Source organism: Coloeus monedula (genome assembly GCF_965178545.1).
Source record: "Coloeus monedula genome assembly, chromosome: 6".
Lineage (NCBI taxonomy): Eukaryota > Metazoa > Chordata > Aves > Passeriformes > Corvidae > Coloeus > Coloeus monedula.
In genome coordinates this window covers 10658635-10677890 of record NC_138786.1, presented here as the reverse complement: position 1 = coordinate 10677890, position 19256 = coordinate 10658635, and the positions used below count along the sequence as shown (strand labels likewise).

Below are 19256 nucleotides of genomic sequence, written 5' to 3'. Positions count from 1 at the left end.
CTTACGGGCAGTCCTGCTGCAACAATGCCGGAGGTGGACAGTTCCAAGGGAGAGGAGAAAGAAGGGTCTGGAGGTAAACTCTCCCACTGTCATGCAGCAAAGCCGATTGGAGGACGGTGTTGCTGGGCTATAGGAGTGAAGATGAAGCAAACTCCTTCCCAAAGGAATCCAGATTCCAGTTTTTCTTCCCTTCCAGAAGCATCCCTTGAGAGAAAATATTGTATGACCCCTCTGAACTATTCCACTCTCACTTCACCCCAGGCTGTCACTGCCAACACACGTGTGATCGTTACCCTAATCCTTGGCAGTGGCACAGCTCAGCTCTGAAGGGAAGGGGTTAAGCCGAGGCAGCACAGCCACTGGGAAGTGGAGACTTAGTTTAAACTGACAAACCCAGTCCTCCGTAAACACAGGGAACAAATCCCACAAAACAGCGGCCATTAGGACGGTTGTTACGGCTTTAAAGCAAGCAAGCAAATCAATGTTGATCCCCAAATCTGCAGGAGGGCCCTTACCCCTGACTCCTCATTGCTCCGTGACCAGAGGTGAAGTGAGAATGCTCCGCCACCGGAATCCGCTGACGCGTCGATAAACTTGAGAGAGAAAGACGGCAGGAGAAAGCGGGAGAAGAAAAAGGGGTGGAGGCAAGTCTGACATGTTTGTACAGTGCCTGGTTCACCTAAGCTGCCGAGTTTGATTTCAGGGTGTGGTAGCAGATGTGACACAGAAGCGCTCAGCGTGGAGAAGCCTCAGATTCCTGTTCCACGGAAAACGACAGATGTCGACAGCAGAGCCTCTTGGGACCATGTCGCCTTCTTCTCACCATCTCCTTTCTTGGTCCCTAGAGGGGACAAGAGAGAAAGAACTCAGAGTCACACCTGGGCACCCCAATGTGCCGGGTCTCAGGCAAGAACCTTGGGGAGATCATCTCCCATTCCCCTCCATCCTTTTTCACCACCCCACTTCACTGTGACTTCTTAAAGCTCAGCTCATCAGCTCCTCTCTCTCGGCTCCACAGCCTCGGGGCCAGGAGCTGCTGCAGCTTCTAACGAACCTGACATCTCCGCCTGTGCCGCCTGGCTGTAGATTTCAGGACCTGCCACCAATCCCTTGTCATTCCAGGAAGGAAAGCTTTGATTGCTTGCTTTATGGCTCGCTGTAGAAGAATTCACCCCATTTATTTGCATTGCAGATGAGTAGCACATGACCTGGCGCTTTTACTTTTCCCCTGTCCTCACCATGAGTCAGTGCTGCCAGGTCTGGAGTCTGGGATCACCCTCTAATCCTGTTGCGTTGCCTGTGCCTCAGGGTTTACTGGCTCCTGGAAATAGACTTTCCACAAGCGACTGTACTCAGCAGGACACCAGCTCCGGCAGTGCTAGGTGGGCTTGGTGACTGGGCCATCATCAGAGGACACTTTGGGGATTACAGCCAGGAGCGGTCAGAGTTCATGGCAGCAAACCCATCAGCTGCCCTTGCTTCATTGCAAATAAAGAGGATTCTTGGCCTCTCCAAACCACTGACAATGCTGGCTTAACCCTCAGATAGTTTTAGGTCCAAAGAACAGAGATATAAACCATAAAAACCCACCACCGTGACTTTTTAGGGGTTTTTTTAACATTGGTTTTGTTGAACCACCCTTAAAATAAATAAATAAATGAGTGACATGCTACAAATAATCATTAGGCTCTCATTATTACTGCTGGGAGTGGCTTGGCCAGCAGAGATGGGCCAGCCCAGTGACCTTTTAGCCACGTTTCCCCATTCCCATTTTCCTCCCTACCTGTTCATTCCAACTAAAAGAGCTGCAGTATCTTTGTACAACCACCAGAATCTTGGCTGTAGTTGGAATTCATAAGCTCTACAGTACTATCATGGAGAAGGAACAGAACCAAGGTTCATAGAGAGAACCTTTTGGGGCTGATGGTCTGAGGTTCCTAATGCTCATTTCCAGACCTGCTAGCTAAGTTATGGAAGGCTGCTTCCTGAATGTGCAGTCAGCGCTTCTACATTACACTGCAGGTCCTCCTGCCTGCCACAGTGACGCAGATTTCCTGCCTGTTCCCTCTCCAGGGTATAAGATATAGCCAGGTTCCTTTCTGTCTGGGGATTAGCTTCTCTCTCCTATGGGGCAGGCCCCATACACAGATGTAATAAAAAAAAGGAAAGTTCCCTTTAATAGTAACAAATCGTAGTAAATAACAAAGGGGGACAGCATTCTTTCCCAAAGCACTGGAACTCACAGGGCAGAGCAGCGTGGTGGAGGATCAGGGATGAGGAAGCAGAGCGTGAAGCTGGTAGGTGTGGATGGCAAATCATCCCTGTCATCTGTGCACCTGGGCTTTGCTGCTGTGCCAGGCAGTGAGGAGTCATCTGCACAACCATGGCGTGGGGAGCGTCACACACAAATGGCTTTTACAGTCTACAAGGAGTCATCCAGCCTTGGAGCTGGCTCCACATTTGCATGAGTATTGTATATCCTGGGTTACATGCTAGCACAGTCTTCTAGAACAAGACTTGAGTTCGTTATAAATGGCAGAGCCTTATTTTACTTGTCAAGGCACAAGCTCAGATGAAACTAAGGCAGTTCTGAGTCAGTGTAAGCCTCTGCTGCCTACAGTCTTAATGAAAAATTAGGACACTTTCCAGTCTTTATATTCACAATTTTGGTCCCAGCAGTCCTGCACACTTTGAAGAAAAATTTCCCAGTAAAAGCAACACGTCTCTAATTTTCCCCTTCAGCAACTGTCCCTTCATTACACATTTTACTGCTCCTTGCCTGCCCACTGCTCCCTTCTTACCTAGAAAATGGCACAAGACAATAATTATACTGGCACATTTATATAAACATGCAATACATACCCCACTCCTCCTACGGCTGCTCTGTGCTGCTCACTCAGGTCCTGTCGGTCTCTGGGACAGCCATTCCTGGCAGCAACAAGTGCTGCAGGGTATGTTGACTGAATGTTTGCATTGCAGCCTGCCTGATTTATCTTCCCAGCAAAGGCCATTCCATATTCCATGTTCCCTCCCCAGACACAAAGCAAAGCAAATTTCAGATCCAAAGTGCTGATCTCACCTTGTTCCTCACCCAGTCCAGCCACATCACTGTGCTAGGAGAGCTCCAGGATCTCACACCTCGCACTGCTGCTGCAATAAGTTCCATTTAATTCCATTTAATCACTACAGGAGGAGAATTTTGTGATGAAAACCCCACTATTCAACGTTTTCCTATTCCAATAGGCAACACTAGGGACTTCTAACTTAAAAAATAAAAGATCAGAGACACCCGGGACAACTGTACCATATACAATGTCTGTCTTCTACCTCAGCCAGGAGAAATGTACCTGCCCACCTATCTGAAGCTTGTGGGAACTGGGCAAGCTGCTAAGGAAAATGGATCTGTATTCAACAAAGCTTCCAGGGAAAGCCTAACACAGAGGCACAGGAAATCTGATACATTCAGGAAATCCCAGTAAGAACTACAGCAATTCTATCTATGAAGCCAGGCTGTGGTTCAGAGCCGGCCCTTCCATCAAGTCTTCTCTGTGCTCAGGGATCTGATAGGAGGCAGAAATGCTCTTCCACACAGAAAACCTTCCATCTTCTCTTTCATGGTTCTGGAAATCTAGAGAAGTTGGTCAGGGAAGTGAAAGAATACACTTAAGGATGGGGGCAAAGGGGTCACTAGGAGAAAGGGTGTGTTGCAAATCTCACATCAGCACCAACCAGTGGGAGGAAGCACAAGATAGGAATCAAGTCTGGGAGTCTCATAATCAACATATGACATGAGCCAGGACTGGAGATAAGGAGAGAGCAATCCAGAGGCAGTTTCGCTTTAAGTAAGTGCTTGCAGTTTAGCCACCTCTCCCCAAGGGTATCCCATTCAGAGGTGGGCAGAACATTCCAGGAGAGCATTACCTGGATGGCCAGCTCCAGTGTTTGGGTTATCCTCCTGCTTACTATGCATTGCTGCCATTATCCAGGTAGCTGTCCTGAGATGCCAGCAGGACAAAGCCCTGCTTGTACTCCAGCTGCATGAGCTCATCCAGTGTTTTTATCCAAGGTTTACAGTCTAATCCAGGGGAGGTTTTCTACAATTCAAAACGAAAGGAAGGCACCAGAGCTGAAGAACTGGAAGTTGGTCAAGCAAGTGCATTGCCTCTGCCAGAGCTCTGGGTGCTGTTGAAGATACGGACACATCTGCACACTCCTATCTGGCATGGCAGTGGGGAGCTCAAAGTCCCTTCTTGACCCTGTGCCAAACAGTGCAGACTGAGGCACACGGAAGAAGGGAATTTGTCCTGCTTCAGGCTCACATTGGGTTACAGCCAGGTTCTCCCAGGCCAAACAATGCCTGTGGTGACGCAGACCATGGCCAGCAAGGAAACAGCACAAGGACTTGCAAATTCTGCCAAACTGAGCATGCCAGAGGCAAGAAGCACAGAATCATTAAGGTTGGAAAAGACCTCTGTGGTCATCAAGTCCAACCTTTGACCCATCACCACCTTGTCAACCAGATCAGAACACTGAGTGCCACATCCAGTCCTTCCTTGAACATCTCCAAGGTGCTGACTCCACCACTGCCCTGGGCAGCCCCTTCCAGTGCCTGACGAGTGTTTCAGTGAGGAAAGCAGGTTAAGTTTAGAGTTAGTAAGAAAACAGCAGACTCTTTGAAAATTTTAACTCCCACTCTGATGAGAAATTGAAATTAAAGCTCAAGAAGATCACCTGAACACAGCACACAGTAGCTATTTTGCTACTGGTTAAATTCCTGTGGCTTGGTAGACGTTCCCTGCAGATAATATCAATACAGCCTGGAACACAGCCACTTCACACTTCTTCCGAATTTCTTGCAAAAATTCACAGACTTCTTTGGTTAGAACAGAAGTAACGTCATGCTCCACCAGACAAGCCTGTGCCACCCTCTACAAAAGGTGCATCTTCTGCTTCCCACAAAAGTCAGGATGATCAGTTCTGCAATGGCAACATCACAGCAGAAAGCCAACATTGCCTACAGATTCCCAGGTCACCTTGGGAAAGGCATTCTGCAGGCTGGTAAAATAACTGTGACAATGCTCAACTCCCCCAGAACAGAGGCAGCTTAATCTGTTGTTTTTCCAAGCATGCTGTGATCCTTAAGGATGCTATAGAAATGCAGATTGAAATCCCTCACTGACACCAGAGGAATACAGACTGCAGCCTCTGTTCTGAATAACTAGGTCAGTCAGCTATCGCTGAAGTATTAGCCAGAATCCATTGAATTCCTAGTGGCTAAAATAGCGGCTGCAAAAGTCTGACACCATTTGCTGTCATTAGTCACTCTACCTCTGGGTACATTCAAACCCAACTCTCAAGAGCTTAGAATAATTTGAGGGTTGGAGCTTATGCTTGTCAAAATCCAGGCACGTGCCTCCATGTAGCACAGGTTTCCCATCCCACTTGCAGCCTCGTGGAGGCAGGGAACAACTGTCCTCGCAGCCAACTCAGCCTTACACTGAAAGCATTCAGCCCAGGAAAATCAGGAAGATGAACTACTAATCCCGTGCCAGGGAACAGGCATCACCTCCCAGCAGCAGCTTCCCTATAGCAAGTACAGGAGGGGGCTTTTGCCCATGGTGGTGAGTGGGTGAGATTTTCGGGGGGAAGGCTGATAGAGGCAGAGCAGCTATTTCTCTCCGTGGAAGAAAAGAGGGGAAGGGCTGACCATTGCAACAGGAACAAGTATCCAAAATTTATTTCAACCCTCTCTAGCTGCTAAGGCTGCATCAAGCATGTCCCCTCCCTGGAAATAGGAGGCAGCTGAAAGGTTAAATCTGGTTTGGGTTTCTTTTTTTACTGTTATTTAATTTATTTTCAAGCTCTGGTTGTTTCAGGAGCCTGGGTTACAGTTCAGCCACACAAAGTCATGCCACAACACAGCAGCCATGACCTGCAATGCAGGAACTGGAGCTTCTTGTTCTGCCACTGAAGGCAGCATGTCACAATACTGTACCCTCAGTTTCCCTTATCTCCATGAGCTACGAATGCTCTGGAGTCCACAGGAGGGGTTGCAAAGGATTAAATTATTATAATCCCCACTTAGAGATTTATTGATATAGCAAAGAAAAATGGTAGCTGAGACATCCTTGTCTTGCATTCTAACTGCTACGACAGAGGAAAAGGCTAATTCCTACCTCCCTGAGAGTGACTTTCAGTCTTTCCTGATAATAGTTACAGAAGTCTCTTACTTTCTTTATCCTCAGCAATCTCCTCCAGCTTTCATTTAGACTGGAATTTTTAACAGCCTGAATACTGCCTGAGACAGCAGGTACTGGTTGTTCTGAGAGACACACAGTTTCAGCACAACACGGACTAGTGGGCAAACAATAAAGCTCCAACTAACACTTGTCTCCACTAAAAAAAAGTTTCCAAACTACCCAAAACATCTGTACAACTTCTAAGGCTGTCAGATTCCACAATAAGGAACTAAAGCATGCAAGCAGTCAGGCAATGCATGCTAGAGAAGACTGGAGCACACTGGCTGTCTTTGGTATTGTAGGAACATTTTTCTACCACAGCCCTACCCTATGATTGAGGGAGGCCAAACTGAGCACAGTCACAGCCTACCTGAACACATGGACCTGCTGGCACTTGGCAGAGCGAGTGCCTGTCCTTTGGAAGGAGTCTAGATCCTGCTGGCTGCTGTGAGAGGGAAACCATGGTGGAACAACTCAACCAGAATCCTCTTCAACATGACACCAGAAACTAGTCCACTGATATGCATATATGTGTGCGTGTAAATCTAAAGATTAAAGAAAATCTCAATAATAACAGTAATAATAATACTTAAAGAAGAAAAGAGCAACATAAGACATAGCCATTTAAGCTGTAAATAAGATGTAATGTTTCCTAACCTGCAAATTTAGAGATTCTGAGGCTAGCATTCTTCAAACTACTAATTCAAAAAAATCCTTTTCTTGTTCACGTGCTCTCTGAGGTGCTAAAAAAATTCTATAAATCAGTGAATTAAAAAAAATACATTTCAATACAAAAAATATTAACTAGTTCATTTCCACATGTGACCTTTGGAAAAAAAAGAAAAAAGCTTGTTAACACTTAAAATGACCATTTTCTTATTTAGTTCTTCTGAATTTTAATGAAAACTGAAGGCCTGGGTAACAGTCGTGCCAAAAGATGTCCTACAGAAATACTTCAGTATTTATCTGGAAAATTCCTTCATTTCCTTCTTTCCACAAGTAGCAGTCCCAGTTTAAGCACAGCCACAGACCACTGAAGGTAACCCCAGACTACAGGTTAGGAGTAGCCAGAAAATTCAGGTGAGTCCAAGTTCTAAGAGACTCTTTTAAAAATATGTCTTTAAACGACATAGGAATAAAAGGTAATGTTCCTTAAATAAGTTATTGGCTCAGCTTTGTCACTCAGGCTGCTGTTTCGAGATGCTTTAGGAGAACATATTTAGAACTTAGAAGAGAACACAAAAGCCCAAGGAGCTTTGCAAATTTCTGGTTTGGGAGCAAGCAGAATTAGTATTTTCTTTCCTTTAACACCAAACAGTATTCTATAAGAAAGAGGCAGAAATCAGGATGTTTTCTCAGCAGCAGTCACAGACAGGAGCATTTTGTCTACTGACATCATCTTATGGTTGATGAGGTGCCACAAGACTCTAAGCTATTTGTGCCATTAGTTAATACATTTAGGTTTCTAATGAAATAAACACAAGCAGGCATTTTTCCTTTTATGGCCCAATTATTCCATCCCACCGCTAGGTTTGCAGTCTGACTTTCCCCCCTTTCTCTGCACACTCGGGAACTCTGATGGCTGCAAATTGTGAGTGTCCCCAAAGCAGACAGCTTGCTGCAGCATGACCAGCTCAGAGACGACTTGCCCAGAGAGACTTCTTCCCAAAGTCAGCTGTAACATCTGTTCTTCAGGTGCAATCCAAAATCTCTTGAAAACAGAGATTTTTCACTGATTTCCAAAAGTGCTGAGAAGATCCTCATTCTAAGCTGGATGTTACAGGAAAGAAGTTAATTCTAGCATTATTGTATGCAGTGCTGTACTTTCTTGGCCAAGGCCCAAAGTACTCATTATGAAGTGTAACACCCTGCTTAATTCTTCCAGAAGCCAATCATAAGGCTACTATGAATTTTAATGAGCACTGAATCAAGACCCAGATGGTTTTTTAAGCCAAATTATCCTGTTCTTGGTTATTTTGAGATCTGTGTAGTGCCTTCTGGCCACTACACGTTAACTCCTCTGTCCCTGGCCCAGATTAAGGACACACTTGCACCCCTCTTCTCTCCCTCTAAGCACAGCTCTCCAGCTGTGCTGTGAAGACCCTCAGCTCTTTCTGTGCCTTGAAAGGTCACAGATTTAGAAGACTCAAAGGTTGACACAGGTGGGGCTAAAAAGGTACCCACAACACTTGGCAGGGAACGAAGTCAAAAAACTAGGTGGCCATCAATAAGGTAATGCTGACCCTGCAGACAGTCCAATTTAACCAGGTCTCAGGGACAAACAATTGAGCTCAGAGCCATTAAGTTGACATTATCAGTTTATGGAGTCACTGTCTCTGCTGAAGTTGCTGAATGCATTTGCTTTCTAGTTTGCAATGCCATGTTTCATTTTAACAACTAAACCATCTTGTCTTTATACTCTCTCCATATAGCCTCTCTCTGTCCAGCTAGGACACCTGCTCCTGGCCAGGGGATGCTGCTGCAGTGCCTCAGCAGGGTCTACACCAAAACTGACACTGCTCAAAGGCACAGTTTGGCTACATTGATTCTTCAGAGCAGGTTACAATTTACCTTCCACATCTACCACAAACCACTATCACCGTACTCTTTCCTTTGATGAAACTTGGGGGTTTTGGGGGGAAGCTGTGGGTGGTAGGTTGGTTGTTTTCACAGATGGGGTAAGAGGAGAAGAAAGGAAAAAGAACACAAAAGGAAAAAGGTTCTGCTACCTGCTTTCCTGGTCCCCAAGTACCCAGGATCTTCTCTCACTGCAACAGCAGTTCTCATTCCAGTGTTCCAATGCCTCTGTTCTTCATTAAATCCCCTTTATATACTCACAGAATCACAGAAACCACAGAATAGTTTGGGTTGGAAGGGAGCTTAAAGATCACCCAGTTCCAACTCCCTTCTATGGACAGGGAACCTTCCAATACACCAGGCTCCTCCAAGCCCCATCCAGCCTCACTTGTATGGCTTTTTCTTTTTGTATTTTGGGACTGCTTCCATCTCGCCCTTGTCTGGTAAACAGATGGATGTCACAGAAATGAAAAGCACAAAAGGGAAGGAGTAACCAAAACTGAAATGCAGCATTATACAAGGCAGCTACAGAGAAGAAACAACATTATGCCACTGGCTGTTACTGAGTCAAGAGTGGTTAATGAGTTCACGCTATTTAACCACCTGCCCAGAACAGGCATCACAGCTTGAGGAGTGGAGCCAGAGCTCTGAGATGATCAGAAATGAGGAGTAGGAAGGAAATAAGGAAGCAAAAGATGGTTTAATGTCCTTTCTTGCCTCCAGATGCATGACACATAGCACAATTGTCCTAAGTCTGGGTCTGAAATATGTTTTTTTAATTCACTGAAAACACCCTGACTGAGTAGCAGGAGTGCAAGTGACACACAGAACTTGCCATCATTCACTAAAGCAGAGAAGGAGCTCGGTCTCTCTGCTGGGATCGCCAAGTCCAGCAAGAACATCCAGCTCAGGAACTCAGACAGCTCTTCCTTTGGAAGCAGCCCAAGGAGTGTGTGCTTTAACAGGCACAAGTCCCTTTTCACTTGAACCACATTTGAACTTCTTAGCAGTGAAAAATCATTCTGCCCTGTTCCTATTCCTCTGAGCAATTGCACACAGGCCCCTCTTATTACTACATTAGTGTAATTTTGTCTCTGACATTCCCCTGAGAGGAATTACTCATGTCCTGCTATTATTTATTTTACTGCTAAGAGCCTAGGTTTTAGGAGTAGTTTTAATTAAATACCAGTCCTCCTCCTCCTCAATTAGGATCACCTTTATCTAGGTTGCTGTGCATTCTCCAGCAGCAACACTTGGTTCTTCTTATTTATCCCTCCTTCTGTGGTTCTCTCTGGAATTGGAGAAAGCCCCCCTCTACCACCAAATCCTATCAGCCAAAATACAAGGTTTTACCAGATATAAGATACCCTGACATTTAACACTGGTTATGCAGAATTGCAGTTTAAAATGATGTCAAGTGGTGCTGCCAAAAGCAGCGGCAGCTTCCATAGCCCCCACAAAGTCACAGGCTGCTGTGCTGGCCTGTCCACCAGTCCACAGCATGTGGCTATCACTGTCCCTTTCCAGCTTCCCTGCTCCTCTGGGCCCTTGCTTGCACTTTCCTTGCTCCCCCCTACGCTCTCATGTTGTGGATTTCTTTGAGAATTTGATGGGCAGCATGTCCACCCCATGGGTAAACACCTCTTCGAAGTTTTTGCCATCCCTGGATAATGAATTGGATCACAATGTATTCCAGACTTGGGTACACAGGATTCTTGGAAGCTGCCCTAGATTAATGATTTAAGAGTTATTCATTCATGCTCCCCAAGTGACAGAGGCAGAACTGATGACTCCTGACTGGGAAGCTGGTAGGTATATCCTCAACTCTTTCTACAGAGTGGAATCAAGCTGCAGCGACTACATCCAAGTGCATGAGCTGATCCAGCGCCTGGCAGCACCAGCTGCGGAGACAGCACAACGTTACACAACCACTGCTAGCACCAAGGCCCTCCTGGCCACCAGCCTCTGCCTCAACAATGGGCACAGGTGCCCTTCCCCAGGCAACCTCACCCAGCCACTCTGCAGCCTGCCCAAAGCACAATTTCCTTCCAGGCACCTCTCAGTTCCTACCTTCCCTAGGGAAAAGAAGAGGCAACAAAGTATTTTGATTTCACTCCTCACAGACCTGACAAGGATTTTTTCCAAAAGTTTACTGACTACAGTTACTTCCCTAACCAGAAGGTGGTTTTGTTTTATGAGCACATATTATTCCTTTTCCAAGAGCAAAATGGAACTGCATACAAGTATTAGCGCCATTAGCGTGCAAAGGGAAAGTGTAGATGCTCTGCCCTGCACTTCCGGGCTCAGCAAGTGCCTTCCCTCCACGGCTCCAGCAGCTCTGCCAAATCCATGCTCTGATGTACTTCCATCAAGGACTATCATTTATACCCCATAACCTAAGCACACATTTCTCAGTCTGGTGGGTTCCCAGCTAGGAAGGGTTTCAGTATAAGGAAGGGATGTGGATGACCAAACATTTTTTAGGCGTTACCAGTTTTTTTCAGAGCCATTTCTGTACTTGCAAGGTATTTTTTCCTACCATAAATAGGCTTTTCCTGCAGCTAGGACAAACTCTCAATTACTTTCTGGCCTCTCAACCAATAGTTTTCAACAGCAATAAACTGGTTGTTCAGGTGTCATTCAAATTAAAAAAAAAAAAAAAAAAAATCTTATCTCCTTGCTCTTGGCTTCAACAGCATTTCTGCAAACCATGCCAATTAAAAACCTTTCAGTCCAAGTTTCCAAGGCAGGAACCATCTTCATTTTGCCTCCTTCAGAACAATAAATAATCTAGCAATGTTGAAAACCACTAAATTAATAAACAATAAGCTGATGTCTATTTACTAAACTTTGCTTTCATTCACCTACTGTTCTTTCAACACCCATCATTCTGCTACTTAAATATATGTTTTAGAGGCACAGTCCGTGGCACTTACTCACTACTAGAACACAGAGAGGCATAAGGCAGTGTTAAAAACATTCTCCCTCACCCCTTTTTATAGCTTCAGACCTCAGAAAATTAGCTCTTCTTAGCTGATTTTTCAGCCTAAAAAGGGACTACCAGAGAATAATACATTTATCTGACTTCTACAGCTTGGGAAGGTAACAAAAATGCAGAAGTCATCTCAGTTTTAGTGTTCAGAATGCTGAACCCTGTTGCCCCATCTACCTCCCACAAAAGCAGGCTTACCTTGAAAAAAGATCCTGGAGAAATACTTTTGGAGTGAATTCAGTCCCTTCTTCCTTCTGACTGCAGGTTGCTGCTTGTCTTAAACACGGGAAACATCCCTTGCTTCAGGCAAAAATTCTCAGCAATTTAGTCTTAAAGCTTCTGCAGAGAACTCCTCATGCACATGCAAACCCCCACCCCCCCGGCTCCAGCTGCTTCCTCAGCAGCACTGCCCCGTGCCAGGTGCTGGGCAGTGATCCCAGTGCTCCCACCCCTGTTCCTGGCAGGCAGTACAGGTGGTAGCACAACTCAGGGAAGGTAAAACAGCCTCACAACCATCAATTGCGTTGAAACCTCGCAGTTCCAGCTGAGATTTCATTGCAGACACATAGCCCTGTCAGGATGCTGGGATGCAGTGAGTCAATGTTTTCTGGGACCTTTTTTTATCGTGGGCTGATGCTGTGAGCTCAGCAAAGAGGATGGCACAGTGCCTTGAGTGGCATTTTGCACAAAAGGCAAGAGCAAGATACTAATCAAGATTCTGGTGTGTAGAGACTCCATGCATTTTCCCCTTAACCAAGCCTAGAAATCACAGGCTTAGCATCACACTGGGGTGGGGAGAGAGCTACAGACATAACAGAGCCTCACACTTCAAAAATCTGTGATTAAAGACTCTCATGCCTTGTAAACTGCAGGCCATGAGTGGCAAATATAGTGTTATTCCATCACAGACTTCCTTCTCCATGTGGGGAGCATTGCCATGTCCCTTTGTGGATGTCAGGACTCTGGGCATTGTGCTGGTCTTGCGTAACTTGCCTGGGTCCATGTCATGCAATTTCAAAAAAATGCAAAAGCTAACACAAAGTTGACACTTCTGCAGGCTAGGTTTCAGCAACAGTTCTCCTGGCACCCTGAGAAGGAAGGTAAACTGTCTTAAGGCTTCAGACTTCATAGGGATGTAAATGAGGGTAGATTTATTAAGCTGATTGAAACAGCTTATACTGGCTGAAACTCTGCAGCTATAACCATTATGTTCCTGATCCTAGAGTCCCAAATGCAACCCAGCAGAATCCAATGCTGTAATCAAGACAGCAAGGGCCATGGCTTCTCCCCACTGCAGTCGGTTTAGAAATCAACACCAGCAGGCATGCCAGGGAGGCAATTAGCTATTTTCCATAGGTATCCTGATAAAAAAGCCAGTTATTTACAGCTTCCTGGCACATCAGTTATTTTAGTATTTCCTACGCAACACTCAGAAAAGAGAAGCACTTTTCTTTTCCCCCCAGATAAAGGTGTTGTATCCAAGAGCCAATTCATTTTTCTTGCTCTTAGAGCTGGCTTCTATTTCCTCACCTGGATAACCACAAGCACATTTTTGTGAACATTAGGTAACAAGAAAGCCTGCTGCTAATTCTTCCTCATCAGGGCCTGGGGAAAAATCTGAGTTGTTGGGTGAAAGCTAAAATAACAAACAGAATAGATGGGAGGGGGGAAGAGAAGTGGAGTGAGAAATAATTCAGGAATGAGTCAGTGTTCCTCCTGCTTAGTCACCTGTAGTTCTGCTCTCCAGACACTGGAGATCAGGAATAAGATGCCTGCCTGCCTTCCACCTACCTCCTCCTGACAAGGACCTGGAAAAGGAGATAGCACAGAGTTTGGGGAACCAGCCACTAGAGATGCTGGTTTTCCAGAGTAACCGAGCTGCCAGTAGCCCCTTCTGTTTGTTTCCCACCTCCTTCTGTTGCCTCTGCACTATTTTGCAGTTAAATCATCTTGATTCAACCTGTTCATCTGCTGGTTTGAGTTCCTCTGATGGTGCCCTGCAGTTTTGATATCGTAGGGGGTTGCCATGGAGAAGAGGGTGATGTCATTGACACAAAAAGCACCGAACTTACAAATACAACAGGAACTGAGCTATTTTTAAGAGCTGCTTCTCTTCCCCCACTCTTTGCTGGGGTGGGTGGAGGCAAAGGCAGCAGCTTCATTCTTTATGTTTCTGTCAACAAGTCTCAGAAACGAATTTTCTTGTCAGAAAATATCCCAAGCCCATGAAATTACTGAATGCTGTCAGCTTTTAGACTTCATTCATTAGAGCTAGATTTATCTTTCCAGCTCCTCACTGGGTTTGAGGTTAAATAACACTCATGTTTGTAGAGTAACTTCTACCCTGAAAATCTCCACAGCATTACTGAGATACAACCAACCCCTTCTGGAAGGAAAAACATGTCACAAAAAGTGAGGGGACAAAAACCCTGGTTTATGTAAAGGCTTCATACTGCTTATGATCAGTCAGTAATAACTCATGGAATCACAGTACAGCCTGAGCTGGAAGGGACCCCCAAGGAGCCTGTGACTGTTGGTTTGGCCTTGGCTATGCAGGGTGCCATTGCACATCCACACAACTTGCACAGAATGTAAAAATTGCAAAACACAGAGGAGAGAAAAGGGAAGATTTAAAACTTAAAAGAGGAACAAAAAAAATAATTTTAGAATGCATTTGGAATAAGAGGGTGGTTTAAGAACAGGACAAGCTGCAGCCAGTTCAGTTTGCATACAGGTAAAATACTAATCCAGGCTGGCTCTTAAGTAGCAGATGCAGATGTGACAGAACAGTCCAGTGCCTTTGCTGGATATCAAGGAAGCATACCAATAAGTCATATCCACCCACTGAATTCTGCAATATTCCAACATTTTTTTTCCCTACAAAATGATTCCTGAGCGAAATATAATATAAAGTATTACACTACAAAGTGTATGACTAGTTTAGCTTCAAGGAAATACACAACTCGAGATACTAAAAATTCAAGAGAATCCAAACCACTGGGAAAACAAACATCAGCTCAGGTCTAGAAACTGAACACTAACATTTGTCAGCATTGTGTCATCCAGCTGCTGCTCCTGGTTTGTAAATCACACTTCCATACCAGCTGGAACCACGAGGTCAATAATTAAATAGCTTCGGATTATAGTTATTATGAAAGGGAAATAGGGGACAAACATTTCTAGAACCAACAAAAGGAAAAACATTCTTTCTCAGTCTTTGCTGAATGACCTCAGTATCCACATGTTGGTTAATAATTTAAACTATTATGGAAATGAAACCTTTGTATTTCTAAGCTTCCAAACAGCATCAAGCTTCTGCTGGATTAACTGAGCAGAGGGGATACAAGTGTGAAATAGTAAGAACAGAAAGAATGAAACTGTCAAAGGAGTTTAGCGTACCATTGTCATAATTTAAGGGCAATCTGTGTAAGTACAGGCACATCCATGTGACTGCAGTGGCCACAGCTCAAGGCTAAAGGGGAGACTCCAACCACCAATTCCCCAGCCCAAAGGCAAATAACTCACTTCCAGTAAGAACTCGGCTTTTGTACATCCAGGCATCCTTGGGGAAATCACCGGGGCACAGCAGGGAGCACTGCACCTCAGGAGCTGCACTTTAGCCCAAAGGCGTTTTGGAATATTATCTGGGAAATCAGCAGCAGAGTAAAGATGCAGAATTATTTGCTGATGCTCATGCAGGAGGGGTGATTTGTCTTCTTTAAATAATAGAATCATTAAGGTTGGAAAAGATCTCCAAGAACCCACCCAGCACTGCCAAGTTCACCACTAAACCAGGTCCCCAAGTGCCACCTCTATATATTATTTAAATCCTGGCAGGGACACTGACTCAACCACTTCTTACTTGGGAGGAGTGCCCCCAAGTTCTAGAAAGGATTCTTCTGAGATTCTTCTCAACCCTTTTTGTTGCTTATTTACAGAAGCATTTTTATACTGTCTTTCACAGCAGTACCCAGATAAAGTTTTAGTTGGGCTTTGGCCCTTTTAATTTTGTCCCTGCATAACCTCACAACATTTTCATAGCTCTCCTGAATTGCTTGCCCCTTCTAGTTCACTCTGGGGAAAAAAGAAAATCCTAGTTTATTCTGTGAAATCATTTTATCTGCTAGCATAAGCTCAAGCTTATACCTCTGATAATGTACCAGTTATCAGGTGCATCTTTCTCTTCGGAGGTTTTCCTAATTTTTCTATTGAACACAGACCCCAGGCTGGAAAAGTCTCAGATACACATATTCTGAGTACACTTATCTGATAAATTCTAGGACATTTCCTAATTACCTCAGAGTTAGGATTTTAAATCTACAAATCACATACCTTTGAAGACCAGCAGAAGAGTACTCCTCACCTTTCCTTAAGCTTCCTTAAAATTATCTCTTCAGATGTTAAGTGAGCAAACAAGGTGAGTTTCAGAGCTCACACCTTGTAACTGCTTGCAGGTGTACCTTAAAAAGCAATTAGGTTCTGTAACATCATTGGTCACTCCACAGCCACGAAGGAGGTAACCCGGACCACCTGTATTTCACAGATGTAGGCAATGATCTCCACGAGCCCTTAGAAACAGAGGAGTCAACTCCAGCTACAGCTTCTAGAGCTTAAGGAGAAGAAAATGGTTCACACCTGTGGGGTTTGCCCCACCCACAGCTCAAGCACATTTGATCAGCCGCCATTTTTTACCTTTAGCATTTTTGGGTGCTCAGTGATTTCCTGCAAGTATTTCTAGATCCCTTTCCACTTAACACAATGGACATTAACAATTTGATTCTTTCAGTTTCTGAATCAAAGCAGCTGAAGCCCGCAGATATCTTCCAGACATCCCTCTTGTATCTCTGGTCAAGTTTTGTTCTCAAGCAACCTGGTACAACACATTTCTATTTTCCTTTGTGCACTTTTATCTGTATAATAGGGATTAAAATTTGCCATAGCCCAGATTCCATCACTTTAGTGATGACCTCACTAGGACTTCTACATCTGGCTGTCACACAGTTTCATTCCACCCTCTACCTGGTGTGGAACATTTTGTCATCTCAGGATTTATAGAAACCTCTTTTCCCTCGGAAAATGTTAAGACAATTTTCATCTCCAAATATCCTGTGAGCAAGGCTGGTGTGTCTCCTACTTCATGACAGTCTATGACAATCTCAGCCTGCAAGGTCACAGAGCATCTGTGCGTTACACAAGGTTTCAAAAAGTGATGCTTAGGAAAAACTTGTTTAAGGCTGGAGGCAGAGTTACTTGAACAGACAACAGGGATGTCCAAAGAGCTCCCTGACCTCCTGTTACATGTTGGTGCAATCAGCTCATGGGATAGGGGAGGCAGAGGATAACTTGTGCAACAGAAAAGGCAGAGTTCCATCCAAGCAGAAGTGGGAACAAACATCAGAAGAGATGACTACTCCTTCTTGTTATACCTGCTCACTCCTCTTCATTTCTCCATAATTATTTGTGTTTATTACAGAGAAATTTATAATGCCATTGCTGTGTTTCTTATTTTACAGTACTGGGTGGCAGTTTTGTGTTGTCTGGGACGAATATGAAGAGTAACTGATCAAGGGCAGTCTTATTAGATGGAGAAGGATTAGCACACATTTTGCTCAGAAAGAAAACAGATGCCAAGTCAACAAATAAGTAATAGTGGAGTATTGCAGCTTTGATTCAGACCTCATTTAAGTAAAGATAAGTAGGTTCACTTACATATTTTAACGACCTGAAGAACAGATTTCCGTTACTGAACTTCTGCTGAGCGCTGTTATCTCTGAGTTCAGCCTGTTCTCAAAAGCTTTCTGTGTGAATTAGACACAGTGAAGTTGTTCTGTACTGACTACAAACATGTCTTGTCTGAGAAGTCCTTGGGATGACCGATACTTTGTTAGGAGCCTTCTCTTCCTAATCTACCTGGTATTCAGCTCAGTGCTGCAGGATATAAACTGAAAAAGTTGCAAGTGAGAGGACAGCAAGTGAGATTCCCCAAGTTTTATCTAAAAGGCAGTTAGAGAATCAGCAAAAGCAAACAAATTTCAGCTGAAGTAAAAACAAACATGCCATCTTTTTAGAGCTAGAAGTGAGCTGTGCATTGGACTCCTGGGTACTCTACCAGTGATCTTGGCTCTATACTCTGGTTAGAGATAGATCACTGTTTATCTGCTAGCTCAACAGATGACTGACCAATGTACTACAAGAAGTATTATTTAAGGCATTAATGGACAAAAATAAATTCTTCAGCAATATACATTCGATATTAAAGCTGGTCTACCATTTAGGTCCTATTCCTGAATTAGAAGAATATATAACCCTCTCAGAGGAAGTGTAAAAAAAGGCACTACGAATCTGTGAGAGCAAAAAGATGACAGGCCAAAGAGGAATAGTGATGGAATATGCAGAAAAAAGCAGGAAAGAAGGTGGCTTGAAGCAATGTGGAAAAGACAAAACTAAGTTCCACCACAAAATCTGTAGACAACACAAAAGGGGAGAACCAAGCACAATCGTGGCTGGAGAATTTAACCAAATGAAAAAAACAGAGCAAATTTGCCTTTACAGGGAGAAAAAATTACTAATGATGCAGTTGTCTACTCTCTCTTTCATGTGTGGGAGAAGCTGCAAGGAAGTAAATCCCAAGTCTGAGAAGTTTCCATACACTTCAAGTACCTAGTACACCACCTTGGGTTTGAATCCTGTTGTCTTGAATAAAATGAAGCCTTCATATTGGTTTCAGTAATGCAGTATACAAAAGGTTAACACCTATAGTTATCCACAAAACCTCCCACAAAAGCTTGCCAACACTTCACTTAGGCAAATTGAGACTTCAGGGATGCTCAAATCCAGTCAGGAACTCTAGCCCTTGCAAAAGTAAACAAAACTTTTGCCTTAAGAAGCATAAAGGTTTATGTGCACAGCTTTTCCACTTGTGACTTCATCTACTTCTTCTTAGGACAACTTTCTATGAGAGCACATTCCAAGTAGAATCATTTAAGTTGTATTCAGGTGTCCAGGAAATCCCATGTGGTTATGAAAATTGCCACCAAATGAGGGGCTTTTGCATCCAGCAGCCACAAAATATTCCCAGTCATACAGCAGCATTCCTTCATGGATTATAAATAAAGTCTTTTGAAACCATTTGATAGCAACATTAAATATGACACTCACTACTAAAACACAACTTTATTGATTAAACACTAATTAAAAGACCAACTGAATGCAGGACAAAGACATTTCAAAGAGTGCGGCACAAGTTAGGTGTTAAATTTTTAAGGAGCTGTACAAGAAGGGGAGGTGGCAGTTAAGACAAACAATTTTCTCTCATAAACTGCTCTGAAAGGTTCATGTAGAGGCTTAGGAGGCTTTTCATGCACTCATGCAATAGAAACATTCTTGAACAAGTCCCATGTGAAGTATTGCAGAAATGGCTCCAATCACTCTCATGTTTACATTTGAAA

The 19256-nt window shown here is 44.1% G+C and overlaps 1 protein-coding gene across 2 annotated transcripts in view; it reads right to left on the bottom strand.

Moving 5' to 3' along the window:
- PAK6 (p21 (RAC1) activated kinase 6) overlaps nt 1–12109 on the bottom strand; it is a gene marked incomplete at both ends in the record, with an annotated part of 36087 nt that extends 23978 nt beyond the window's left edge. Inside the window, one exon of one of the 2 annotated variants that reach the window (XM_082283640.1) lies at nt 12007–12109. Coding sequence is in view for 1 of the 2 variants with exons in the window: in XM_082283638.1 (XP_082139764.1) it covers nt 6–93 (88 nt within the window). Of the gene's footprint in view, nt 1–5; nt 94–12006 lie in introns of those variants that run through there. The other variant, XM_082283638.1, reaches the window with a different exon arrangement.
- Nucleotides 12110–19256: the final 7147 nt, after the last annotated feature.